Source organism: Carica papaya, chromosome 6 (assembly GCF_054855325.1).
Source record: "Carica papaya isolate Zhongbai chromosome 6, ASM5485532v1, whole genome shotgun sequence".
In the NCBI taxonomy this organism is placed as follows: Eukaryota; Viridiplantae; Streptophyta; class Magnoliopsida; order Brassicales; family Caricaceae; genus Carica; species Carica papaya.
Genome location: NC_142314.1, coordinates 31,723,155 through 31,737,249, shown reverse-complemented (window position 1 = coordinate 31,737,249; position 14,095 = coordinate 31,723,155). Strand labels below are relative to the sequence as shown.

Genomic DNA, 14,095 nt, shown 5'->3' with positions numbered 1-14,095 from the left:
ATTTAATATTCTCTTAACCTTTTTTCTACAACACAAAGTGAATGGTTCGATGTTAGAGATACTCGTTGAATACTCATTGGGTAAAATTATATCATTTTATTTTTTTAAAAAAAATATATATACGTCTATTTAAAGGAGAGAACAAAATAACAAAATAAAAGAGTTATTCTTAATATTACTATTAATAATTTATTATTATTACTAAATGAAAAATATCACACGAACGAAATGTGCGTGTGGATGGCACACGGTTCATTTGTTAAGAGCTGACGTGTAAAGTGGGTCCCACACACCATCCGTTTTTGCGCACAACGCAGTTTACGTTTATAGGTGTTGTGTGGCCACTAAGTACCGAATCCAAATCTCCATATATAATATTTTTTTTTACATTTAAATAAAAAATAAAAAAAAGTAAGAAAAGACACAGGAAGATATAAAATATTTATTAATAAATAAATAAGAGGGAGAGAGAATAGAAGCAGCAAAATGGCAAGTTGAGCACCACTCATGTAGGTGACCCCAATATCTGTAACAGCCAATAGAATTCCTCCTTCCCATATCTCTTTCGTTGTCTATTTACCCTCCCAATATCTTCCATCTCTTCTTCTTCCTCCCTTTTTCATTTTCTTTTTATCTCATTTTTGCATGGCGGTTTCATTTTCTCTATTACCTTTTTTATATTTAAATTCATAACAAACAATCTGCTAATATACCAGCTGCTCCACTTCCACATCTCCTCGTGATCACCGCTCCTTCCTCTCTTCTTCATCTTCTTCCTTTCTTTCTTTCCTTTCCCCTCAGCTAATCGAACCCTCTCTGGTAAGTCCAATTTATGTACATCTGTTTTCTTTCTTAATATTTGTATTTCTACGTTTCTTATTCTTATCCATTTTCTTCTGCTTTACTTGGTTCCCCCTTTCTTCGATTTGTTTCCAATTTCCGCTCTCTCTTGTTATTCTTTGTGTCTTTACTCCATGTTCGGTGTTCTTTTGTTTAAATATCACATTTCATGTCTCTTTATTTCGTTACTATTTACCAAAACGACTGCTGATGGGTAATGAATCATCGTGTTTGATTTTTGGAAGTGTCACTGTTTGAGACTTTTTAAACTTGAGATCAAAGGTGTTGTTAGTAACGTCATAATTTGTTGGCTTACGTATTCATGAATTACCATTTCTAGCTCCAACTTGTTGATGGTAATTTTGCAGATAATGAATGTTGTCAAGTCCAAATTTTGTGAAAACCCAACTCAGACATGTTATTCCTGGTCTTGCATTGATGGCATATCCCTTTTCTCTGTTTCTTCTATGGTTTTTAGAACGTGTTTCTTTGAGAATCAGACATTTCCTTTTAAGTTATTAACTAGTTATGTTCACCTCACATGCTTGTTCGATCTTTCTCCTGCATGGTTATCACACGCTCTGAGAATCCAGACCCGTGTATTGTAATTTATGCGTTATCAAAAATTTATCACTTGGTCTATCCACCTTGTGTATCATTTTCCCATGGATCTACTTGCATTGGATATGTACAACTATGTGAATAACCTCTTCGGAATTTGAAGACTGATTCTAATTTCTCTTTTCCTTCCTTCTTTCAGAGTTTCTGCAGAAGGCTAACCGTCAATTATTGGGGAGGTTCTTTTCTAATAGAATCATATACTGGATGCACTGACTTATTCTCAGTTGAACAAATATTTTGCGCGAACATGATTTTGATTCCAAAAGTTTGTAGAGTTTAGGTTATGGTTATTTTCTACCTAAGAAAGAACAAGTCGGATGATGGCCACTGCTGCTGTTATTGGACTTAGCACAGGAAATAGGTTGTTGAGTTCTTCATTTTACTATTCTGATATCGGTGAAAAGCTCTTGTACATCAATGATCATGCTTTGGCACAATACCAAATCACTTCACCTAAAAGCACAGTAGTCGCGAAAAAAGCATCAAATTATAGCCCAAGTTTTCCATCATCCACTCGACCTGCACATTCTGTTAAGGCTGTTAAAGAGCTTGCGGATGTCGCCTCTGCTCCAACTGCAGAGGAGTGGCTTCAAGAATCAAATGAACTAGAAGAGGAAGGCTTTGACCTTGACTATTCAGTTGAGGCTCTTCTTTTGCTACAGAAATCTTTGTTGGAAAAGCAGTGGAATCTTTCTTTTGAAAGGACAGTGTCATCTCCATCCTCTAATAAAAAGAGCCATAAGAAGGTGCCAGTCACTTGTTCAGGTGTGTCTGCTAGGCAACGAAGAATTAATTCAAAGAAAAAAATTGTGAGCCAAAAACCAACGGTACAACTTAGTGCCTCTAAGCAGCTAAGATCACTCATTAGTCCAGAGCTCCTTCAAAATCGCTTCAAGGGCTATGTAAAAGGTGTAGTAAGTGAAGAGATGCTCAGCCACTCGGAAGTAGTTCGCCTGTCAAGGAAAATCAAGACCGGACTTTCCTTGGAGGAGCGAAAATCAAGGTAATAGTTGCAGATTACAAGAACCTTTTAGGGAAATCATCTGGTTCTGCATATTCTTTGGAAAAAAAATGTTCTAAGAAAATCTGCCAGAAGTGAAGAATTTGCACCATGACAGAGAACTTAGTAGTGGCAATTCTGTTAATTTATTTTGATTTCATTTTCTAAAAATTTAGGGGTTTCTTTATGATGAACAATATCATTCTCTACGATTGCTAATAGCTATACAGTGCTTGGTACATGCTATCAATAGTACTGTAATGTATTCTTCTACTGCATGTACTTTTTGACCATTCCTCTTCAATTTGTAGTGTACTTATAGAAACTGTCTGTAATACGAACAGAAAATCTATAATAGATATGAATTTCTTCAATAAGAACCATATCAATATGATAACCATACTCATGCTTCCTTATTTCTGTGATGGGAAATCCTAGATTGAAGGAGAAATTGGGGTGTGAGCCCACAGATGAACAGCTTGCAACTTCCTTGATGATTTCTCGCACTGAATTACAATCAAAATTAATTGAATGCCATCTTGCTAGAGAAAAATTGGCAATGAGCAATGTTCGTCTGGTGATGTCCATAGCTCAAAGATATGATAACATGGGTGCCGAAATGGCTGACCTTGTCCAGGTACTGTCTCTAAATTTCATGTATGAGATGCTAATATCATCTAACATTGAGCTGTTATTCACTCCATAGAATTTTCAATTGATCTAATGAGGAGCAATTTTTTTAAAAAAATTTATTTATCATGTAGGGTGGTTTAATTGGACTTCTACGTGGTATCGAGAAATTTGATTCTTCAAAGGGTTTCAGAATTTCAACTTATGTATATTGGTGGATACGTCAGGTAAGGCTGACCTATGAGTTTGTGAAAAAAATTTCAAAATGAATGCACTTATTTAATTTAAAATAAAGCTCCAAACTTGTCATCTCTGCAGAAAGATCAACATCAGATGGGAAATCTTTTAAATTTTATTCATCCTTGTTGAGATGTTGAGTAAACAAGGAACCAAACATCTTATAAAAATCCGAGAAATTTTTTTATAGAGAAGAAAAAAGGTGAATAATATTAAAATTTAGAAAAGAAGCTTTACATATTGTGACAAGAAGCCGAAGTATCTATGAGGTTCACCAAGTCCTCTTCAAAGATGAGAGGATGACCATTAAACAAAAAATCCGTGGTCTGAAACTAGTGATCTCTAATGCTGGCAAAATGACACATAATGCCATAAAAACCTTCATGTTCCTTTCTTACCATTTTATAGTGATTCCTAATCTTTGAACAAATTATTTGTCTCATAATCAAGATAGCTATGATAGCCTTGTTATATCTATGTAGAAGCTGTTCTACTATGATGTCGATAGTTTCATGTCCTGAAACAGTGACATTAAGAAGTTGCTCTTCTTGCCCAGTTGCACTCTTCTAACAAAGTTATAAGAACGTATATCATAAGAGCTTTTTTCTTACACCAATAGGTTAGCTTCATATGTTGTTTTTTCATCAATGACTGCACAAAGCTACCACTTGTTCATGTGTTTCTATTTTTTAACAGGGAGTTTCAAGAGCATTAGTTGAGAACTCAAGAACTTTAAGGTTGCCTACTCACTTGCATGAAAGATTGGGTTTAATCCGGAATGCAAAGATAAGACTGGAAGAGAAAGGAATAACACCATCAATCGATGTAAGTGATGGAAATTAGAATGCTTTAGTTCAAATCCTAATAAAGTATGTAGTTTTCTTTATGTTCTTATTAATCTTAAAATCCAATATCCTTTCAGAGGATTGCAGAAAGTCTGAACATGTCCCAGAAGAAAGTTAGGAATGCCACTGAGGTAATACATATATATATATATATGTAATATTTCTAATTCTGTAATTAAATATTGGCTCTCTCTATACTCATTGTTCCACATCCTTGCGTGCAGGCAGTCAGTAAAGTCTTCTCACTTGACAGAGATGCATTTCCTTCTTTGAACGGACTTCCAGGAGAAACACATCATAGTGTATGTGCTAATTTAGGAAATGCTCTTGGGGAAGCTTTAATTCATGTCTTGTTTTTGTTTTGTATTACATTTCCATTGTGATTTTTTTTTCTATGTTTCTTTTTCATTGACCTTCTTTATAACCTTTTGCTTCTTGTTTTTTCAGTACATTGCCGATCCCCACCTGGAGAACAATCCATGGCATGCATTTGATGAGTGGGCACGTAAGGTAAGAGTAATAAACTAAGAAAGCAATTATTGAAACCCGAAAGGGAAAAGAACATAAATCTTGGTGTCAGTTTCTGACATTTAGTGTGTGTTAAACACAAGAAGTTATTATCTGGAAATACTGCTTGAAATGTTTCTCTATATATTCTTTGATAGTTTTAGCATAAAGACTTCACGTGTTGCTTGTCCATAGTGCATTTATGCTCTTCAACTATTTTAAATCTTTTACGATTGATTTCTATATTACTTAAGGTAATTCTTGAGTTAATTTCATTTGTGGTACATAAATTTCAATTAGACTTTAGTTCAAGATGTTCTGTTGCTTTTGCACTCCAACATATATCTCACAATTCATAAATGTTTGCTAAAAGTCAGAATCATCCATGAGATTGAAAAGTTTCTGGCTGAAAAAGTGAATTAGACCAGCATGCTGGAGACAAAAACAGCAAACATCATGTTCATGTGAACGGTCATCATGATTAACATAATTGAAGCTATCTAATGGAATAAGCTAATTTCGTTAATGGTCCCATTTACAGGGATCAAATTATTAAGATTCCTCATAGCAATATAGTCCCATATAGTGCTTTTCAGTTGCTTGTGTATATTGTTCTCTGAAGCAAGTGTTAAATATCTTTCCCATATCTATGCTTGTAAAAGCATGTATTTTGATCTTGGAAAATAAAATATTTGCAGGATGAAGTAAACAGGCTCATTGATGTGACACTTGGAGAACGAGAAAGGGAGATTATACGCCTTTATTATGGTCTAGATAAGGATTGTCTTACATGGGAGGACATTAGTAAACGGTGAGTAATAAAACTTCAATTTTTTCCATGAAAAGTTTGTACCCAAGTGATGTATAAACGCTTTGGTTGGTAATGCATTTATTGTTAAGGGGCTTATCAGAATGATGGAATCTTAATTACCACCTAAGTCGCCATCTTCTGGAAGCTGGAATCATATAGTGTTTATTTGGGAGAAGTGCACACATTACTTCCAAGGTGGTTATACTTGGAAACAAGACTGTCAAATTGCTTCCATAATTTGTTAAGAAACCTTCCACTTTTTAGTATAATTGGAGCATGAAATGCTAAGGTAGAGAACTGGTTATGGATGCTGGAGGTTCCATATTTTTCCAGCATTGAAGTAATTTCTGTTTCTAGTTCTGGTAGGATTTTAATTACATTCAAAAGGGTAGCGAAGCAGATCAAACAAGCATGGGTGTAGCGTGGTTGATGTATAGCATCATAGAGAGTGGAGGAGTTTGCATATACACATGGATATATTTGCACAACCATGTATATATGTATGCCCTACTATTTCTATTAAGAACAAATCTTAAAATGTGTTTAATCAAGTTCAAGAACAAATCATGGTGAATTCTTTTTTTGCCTGAAGGGCATCATAATTATCTGAGTCAAAACTTTGGCATTAAGATCATGAAGAGAATGTTGTGCTACTTTGCCAGATATAGCTTTTAGTCAAATTATGGTGACGTTATTTAGGATCAAGTGTATTTACATCTGATACTTTTCTTGCCATTTCCTTTTCATGGAGTTTATGTAACACTGGTTAATTGGGTGGCTTCTGCAGCATAGGTCTGTCCAGAGAAAGAGTAAGGCAAGTGGGACTTGTGGCGCTAGAGAAACTAAAGCATGCTGCAAGGAGGAGAAAAATGGAGGCGATGCTAGTCAAACATTGATTTTTGTATATTTCACTGTCAACAGGACTGTATATATATACAGATGAGGAAATACTATATCACCCATTTCTTTTCCCCGCCTGTAATGACACTATACAAGCTCAAGAAAGAGCCAGTGAGCCTCATCTTTCTGTAACCAAAGTGATTTTAAGAGCTTGTAAGTTGGAGGACAAATTTATTATGATGTATAAAAGAGCATACAGGTTATGATTTCATCTCCACGGAGTATATCAACAATACTATTAGATTGTGTATATTACTAAATGGAAGAGTGGATTATCAAAGAAAATATAACACTACATTTTTAGGAGTTGCAGGAATCTGAGTTATTTCATAATTTTTGACTTTTTGTTTTAACTTTTTTGTTATGAGAAAAAGAGAATTTGGGAAAGTAATGTTTCTTTGCCAACGAGTTTCTTTAGGTAAAGAGTATATTTTTCATTTTACTATTTATATGCACATATGATATTCTCGGACCATAGTAAATGTTCGTTGACGAAGCTGTTAATAATATAATTAGTTTTGTTATAATAGTTATCTATACTCATTTTTATGTCAAAAAGTCTCTTTCAACTCTTATTATGAAGGGAAATGCAGCTACATTACTTTTCGTATGTGGTAAAAATACCAAACCAAGATAAAAAAAAAAACCAATATCTTTTCTGTAATGAAATGTGCATAAAATTCTGAGAGTTCAATTCCACAGTTTAGCTACTGATTTGGCCACTAAACAAAAACAACAATAACAATAATAATATATAATAATTCACTTACACCTAAAATCTTTGTGCAAATAAAATCTGCATTATCGTGTTATTAAGCTTTTTTAAAAAAAAACCACTCTATCAACCATTGAATATTGGACAATTGGCCACTTTCGAGCACCGCTGGGATGATGTAAGAAATGATAATCCAGTTAAAAGATATCCATTGCTAGCATCAAGCAACAAGTACAAAACTGTTCAAACTTTCATTAATCAAACATTCTTTCAGCAACAATCTAAGTTTAAACTACAATTCTTTTACAACAAAAACAAAAAAACTGGTTATTTTAGTTCTTTATACATAATCCCTAAAGCCTCATCATACTTAGATTTACTCCAACTCACTGACTTTCAGTGTCTTCTAGCAAGAGAACTATAATGCATCTTCAACAATTCATCAAGTGATACCAGGAACCAGCCCTCCTCTTTTTGTGCGAACACCTTTTGATTTAAGGAGTCCACTATTATGCTCACATTTCCAAAACCATATATTTGCTGGCCATCATGCATCCTGCCAGGTTTAGGCCTAAATAGCAGTTCATTCTCTTGTGCATAGGTTTCAATAACTTCCTTTATACTCATCTCAGGAAGACCATCCATCTGAGCAGCAGCTTGCGGCTGAGCGCGTGCAGCTGCTCTTTGCTGAGCCTCAAACTGTCTTTGCTCTTGAGCCTTAAGATAACTGAGATTTTCCCTTAAACCAGGTTGCACCACCTCCACACCTTCAGCTGCCTGTAACATCATGTCAAGACCGCGGGTAAGCTGATTCCGGATACTTTCATTTGCCAGAAGCTCTTGTGGAAGAAGTCCCTTCCATCCCATATACCAGTTGTTGATCTCATCAAAGTTCGGATTTGAGCACAACCAATGGTACAACACTTGCAGCCACTTAGTAAAGAAAAACCTCTCCATCAAATCAACCATAATATGAATAGGAATGGCAGAAGCCCAGGACATGACCCAATAGAACTGGTCCAGCTTCTGACTTGCAGGATTGATTTGAAATTCCTGCAACGCAAGCTGCAACTTTGGAACAATATACCTGCGCATTAATTGTTCCCAACTCACAGGATCAAAAACAGTCTTCCAAGGGGACAGTATAGTGTATGCAGAAGCATCACTGGGATGCCAAGCATCCAGAACATTACTCAACTTCATCCGTATCATCTGATACAAACCCTCCAACTTCTGTCCCAAAGTCGGAAGCCATGGATGCACCCAAACATGTATTGGAACAGTCTCACGACGTGGATCCCATGAATCAACTGCTGTTGATAATTTTGGCATAATCACTGTATCCAGAATAGTGTGAAGAACAGAAGAAGGCAGTAATTTTTCCCATGAGTCCAAAAATCTAAGCATTGGTTCGGGGTCTCTGGCCTCCCAAGTATTGATACCAGATATTCTTACAGCAGGTAGAACAACCTCGGAAACTAGTTGGGAGTAAGGAGTGGCTACAGAGAATATTTCGTGACTATCCTCAGCTTCCAATACATTCTTCCACAACAGCATTACATCTAATCCATGTGATGGATTTTGAAGAGGGTCCCAACCCTGAAACACCCTGATAAACAATGGCAAAGCAAACGAGCAAGCAATGCATGATAAGTTACAAAGCTTGTAATCATCAGGATAATTATGCTGCAAATTACTGAAACGTGCAGCAAGAGAATTCAAAGTCAAGGTTCCTAACATATTTTCCTCCTCAATTCGGCCTAACTCGCTGACAATATGCTCCATGTTATTCAACTGCTTTCTTTGGCGTGCTTCCTCAATCTCCAGTTTCTCCTTCTCATTTTGCAAGCTCAACACTGTCTCCCTTTCGTTCCTCAAATCCCTATCAATCTTCTGAATTTCATGCTCTGCCAGGTCCACAATCAATCTCAAATTATGCTGCAGCTCAGGCATTGGAACATCACTTTCTCTAGCTTTCTCCTCCGCATCCAAATTCTCCAAATTTGTCAAAATCCTCACCTGCCTCCCCCGCATATCAATCACTGTCTGGCCACCACCGAAACCCTGCTCTTGCTTCTTTTCCAACAACTCCTCAGCAGTAATGTAAGTCTCCTCTTTCTTCCCTCTCTTCTTCCAACGAGCTTTCCCTTTCTTAGTTGGTAGCTGCTGATTCACAGTGACACTAACACTCTTCTCCTCCTCTAGTTGCTGCAAACCAGGCATCTTGGTGCCAGTCTCCTTGAAATCATTGAAGCCCATTCCCATGTTCTTGGGTCTCATCTTGGCCTCAATGGGCGCAACAATCCCTTGTTGATTCTTCCCAAGTCCACCTCCTTTATACCCCATTTTCTCAAGCAGTTTCATCCCAATCCCTTTGGTATGCTTCTCGAATACCCCCACATCCCCAGTCGCGACTTCCCTCTTAGCACCCCCTTGGCTCTTCTTCTCCTGCTTGGCTCTCTCCCTCCTTTTCTCCGCCCCCTCCTTAATCTTCCTTCCAAAAGCACCCGATAACAAACTATCCTCATCATCCACATCATCTTCACCCTGATATTGTCTCGCAAAGGAGTTTGTATTGTTAAACCCTAATCCAGACGATATTCCTAACCCAGCCCTCCCACTCCTACCATCATCATCGTCAAAATCAACAAACATATCGTCGTTACTATTTCTATTACTATTGTTATTACCACTGACATCGCGGATCTCTTCCCTAGAATTGTTATCAATCTCCTGATTGGGCATTACCGTACCTGTGGAGACAAAGCTTACGGGCTTCGTCAAGTCGGCCTTCCGGCCAAAATCCCGGTCCTTCCGACGTTTCTTGGAAGAGGATCCATCGTAGTCGGAATCGGAGTCGGAGACGGCGTTGAAAATACCGTAGAGGACGTCTTCCCTAGTCTGCTTTTGCTTCTGCCTGCGCTTCTCGTAGTAAAACTCCCCGTTTATCCATTGGCCACCCTCGAAATCGTTGTCCATCCCGAATCTCTCCATCTCCTGATAATCGTCCATGTTTCTAGTGATTGTACGCCTGCTTCTCCCTGAAACTTGAATGAGTTTGGTGGGATTTCCGATAAGAATCAAAGGAAAGCGAGGAGGTCAAGTCAGTATGTAATTCTGCAGTAGATTTTATTGAAGGAAGGATGAGATACTCTTGCAGAAGATTTAATCTTTTCCTTCTTCATTCTTTTTTGAACTTCTCTTGCAGAACTTTCTTGTAAGGATTTAGAGGGAGGGAATCGCCATTGATGGAGGACGGTGGCAACAATGGGCCGAACCTTAATTAGGGCTTCCTTATGGGTTTTATCCAGAACTATTTTCTTTTATTTATTTATTATAAATTATGAACGTAAAACTAAATTATTTTCTTTTATTTATTTATTTATTTATTGTTAGAATATTTAATTCATTCTCTGTGAAGCTTGAGCGGCAAGCATGGCGGTGGGGAAAAAAAAAGAAGAATCAAGAGTAGTGGTTTAAGGAAGAAGAGAAGAAGATTCGAGAATGGCGACAAGAGAAGAAGAAGAAGAAAAAAAAGAAAATGGCAGTGAGAAGAGTCGATAATGGCGGTTTTTCAAGCAGTCACAAACACACACACATATATATATATAGGCCATGTATAAGCAATATATATATATCTTGCGTACCTCTCTCTCTCTCTGTTTTTATATCTCTGAAATAGAAATTAGTTTCTAAAAATGTCTAATATATCCTTAATTTTTCTAAAAATGCATAATTGACATACTTTTAGCCTTATTTACAATATAACCCCTCAAAGTAGATAATTTATGTTTCAGTCCCAACAACAGCTTACAATTTTCAGTTTAGTCCCAATATTTGGTATATTGAGAGTGAGATTTGTCGGTTAGCTTCAACATGCTAATGCATTTTGGGATGCAAAATTTTGTTCTCTGAAATTTATAAAATTTGTGTTCTTTTTAATTAATAAAATTTTAAGTACTTATTTAGTCATCAAATTTAATCTTTTTAGGTAGTCACAACATATTTAAATTATCAACAAATAATATCATATTATAAAATTTGATCAAGATGACTACGAGTTCAACAATAGGAGTCCAAATTCAGCATATGCAGTCGATAATTTTTAAATTTGATGGCAAAAATAATTTTACAACATGAAAATATTTAACGGAATTATGATTAAGAAGTAATGGTTATGGTGAAGGAAAAAGGTATTGTTAAAAAGAAAAAACTATCAACTAAAGAATTACAATGGTTGGATTTAAGAATACTTTATTTTTAATTTATTAGCATATAAAGTTGTCAGTTCTCGAAAAAATATTACATGTTAAAATAATCATCTTAGCGAAAATAAGAAAGTCTTCTCTGAATTAGATGAAATTAATTCTTAGAGTTCAAGTTCTAATAGAAATATCAGAAAAAAATTAATTATTCTAAAATCAACTTCAAAACAGTTAAGAAGTCTAGCAGAAATTTACGAATCATATAATTTCTCAATTGTTGAGCTATCAAGCTTTGAAAAAGCTGAGAAGTAACCAGAAACTTGGGGTGGATAAGATGATGTGAAGGTGGATGAATTTGAAGGAAAACAAGTAGAAAATCACGATAAGAGCCAAACATGAGAACCTGTTCATGTCCAACTTACTACTATAAATATATATTATTAAGAAAAGTTAGAAGACATTTTTGCACTATATTAAGAATAATTAATATATTTAATTGTAACCGTTTTTATTTCTTTTTTCTTTTGTCCATTGCCCACGTACCAGTGCTGGTACGTTCTCCTGCTGTATGTTTTCCTGCTTCTGTATGTTTTCCTGCTTTTTTGTTTTTTTCTGTTACGATATTCCCTGTGCCCTGCATTCTGTTTCATTTTTGTTTTCTTCTGTTATGGTGCCATTGCTGATGGCTATATATATTGTGTAAGCTGCAAACGTATGAATTAAATAAAAAATATTTCCCTTCTACTTACTCTTAGGTTCATTTTGCTCTGCTTTCTTTCTGTCAAATTTTCTATCATGGTATCAGAGCCTTAAACCTTCAGCCAACATTTTTTTTGCTCAGTAGTTGAGCTACAAAACACTTGATCTCCAATGGCTAGAGATAAGTCTGATGACCTCCAAAATCCATTCTTCCTTCACAACGCTGACCACCCCGGTTTAGTTTTGGTATCCAATCTTCTCAACGGGAACAACTACAACACATGGGAGAGAGCAATCAGGATAGCACTAACAGCTAAAAATAAGTTGGGATTCATAAACGGAACCCATGATCAACCAAGCAGCACCGACCCCCATGCCGCAGCTTGGTCACGTTGTAATAGTATGGTGGTTTCTTGGTTGTTGAATGTTGTCACCAAGGAGATAGCTGACAACTTGTTATATCATGAAAGTGCACAATCCATCTGGACCGATTTACAGCTCCGTTATCAGCAGAGTAATGCACCCCATATTTATCAATTGAAGCAGAGCATGAACAATCTTACTCAAAGATCACTCAGTATCAACACATACTACACACGAATGAAAACAATCTGGGATGAACTCAAAACCTTCCAACCAGCTCCAAGCTGTCACTACGGAAACATGAAGGCGTGGAACGATTATCAGGAACAAGAGTTTATAATGACTTTCTTAATGGGATTAAATCCCTCCTATGCTGCTGTTAGAGCCCAAATTTTGATGATGGAATTCTCTCCATCCATTTTGAAAGTCTTCTCGCTGGTGGTGCAGGAGGAACGACACCGTGCAATCGGGCTCGACTCACACGCAGAAACAGGTCACGGTTCCGCACCCTCTGTTGCCCTAACTCAAGGAAGAAGGAGACCCATCTGTTCACATTGTGGGCTTGTGGGCCACACTGTGGACAGATGTTACCGCCTACATGGATACCCACTAGGCCTCAAGCCCAAGCCCAAAACACGCTTTAATGATGGAACTGTGCAGGCCCAAAAATATACCCACAATGCTCCAACTGTCTTTGATGAGGTGTCTGCCCAAACGCGGGCCCAAGCCCGTAACCCACCAGCTATCTCTCAGCCCACTCTTGGAACCAGTTTTTTCAACCCGCCTGGCCCTCAATCCAAGCCCGGGTTCTTTTCAGCCAACCATACCTTGGCCCATGAAGTTTCATCCTCCTCGGGCATGCACCTGACCACAAGACAAGTGCAGAATTTTTCTAACTCTCTCGACAACTGCTTACCGGGATCTCATCCCGCTGCTTCTGTCGATAACTTAAGCACATCGCAAATTCAGAACATTATTGCTCACCTAAGTGCACGCCTCCACCAACCCAACACCGCCATCATGCCTGACACTCTATCTCTCTCCACAAGTCATACCACCCTTGACCTTCACGCGGCAGGTATATCCTACACACCCTTTTGTCTTTCCAACTTCACACACACACTTACCTCTGAATACTGGATCATTGACTCTGGAGCCACACATCATATTTGTTGTACACCCACATTTTTCACACACCTTAAAACTGTACATCTCATTCCAGTCACTTTACCAAATAGTAGTTCAGTGATAGTCAATCAAGTTAGAAGTACACCACTCATCGACACCCTAACTCTATATGATGTTCTCTTTGTCCCTCACTTTTCTTTTAACCTTGTCAGTGTCAGCATGTTGACCACCACCCACAACTACACAATTGATTTTTCTCTTCATTTTTGTGTCATTCAGGACCGCACTCGGGACTTGTTGATTGGGAAGGGTAGACGCATTGGCAACCTCTACTACTTAAGTACCAAATATTTTCCTTTTCCTGCTGTTCATCATGTTTCCACTCACTTTAAAAGTAGCCTATGGCATTTTAGATTGGGTCATCCTTCCAATGTAAAACTTCAGTATATTAATGACTCCTTATAAACTTCGAATATTTCTCATTGTAAGATTTGTCATTTAGCTAAACAACGTAAATTATCTTTCGTTTCTAACAATAGATTATCTGATAATTCATTTGATCTAATCCACATTGACATTTGGGGACCCTTCTCT

At 37.0% G+C, this 14,095-nt stretch overlaps 2 protein-coding genes across 2 annotated transcripts; one reads left to right on the top strand and one right to left on the bottom strand.

The window, feature by feature from the left end:
* The first annotated feature begins 645 nt into the window (after nucleotides 1-645).
* On the top strand, nucleotides 646-6,602 carry SIGA (sigma factor A). Its single transcript, XM_088223435.1, has 10 exons — nucleotides 646-819; nucleotides 1,601-2,464; nucleotides 2,900-3,098; nucleotides 3,226-3,318; nucleotides 4,025-4,153; nucleotides 4,251-4,304; nucleotides 4,398-4,475; nucleotides 4,621-4,683; nucleotides 5,379-5,491; nucleotides 6,279-6,602. Exons 2-10 carry the CDS (start codon nucleotides 1,779-1,781, stop codon nucleotides 6,385-6,387), a joined length of 1,524 nt encoding a protein of 507 aa, XP_088079561.1. The 5' UTR covers nucleotides 646-819; nucleotides 1,601-1,778; the 3' UTR covers nucleotides 6,388-6,602.
* A 736-nt stretch (nucleotides 6,603-7,338) lies between these two features.
* On the bottom strand, nucleotides 7,339-10,393 carry STIPL1 (GC-rich sequence DNA-binding factor-like protein with Tuftelin interacting domain-containing protein). The gene has a single exon (XM_088223246.1). The coding sequence runs from the start codon at nucleotides 10,116-10,118 to the stop codon at nucleotides 7,503-7,505; it is 2,616 nt and encodes an 871-aa protein (XP_088079372.1). The 5' UTR covers nucleotides 10,119-10,393; the 3' UTR covers nucleotides 7,339-7,502.
* Nucleotides 10,394-14,095: the final 3,702 nt, after the last annotated feature.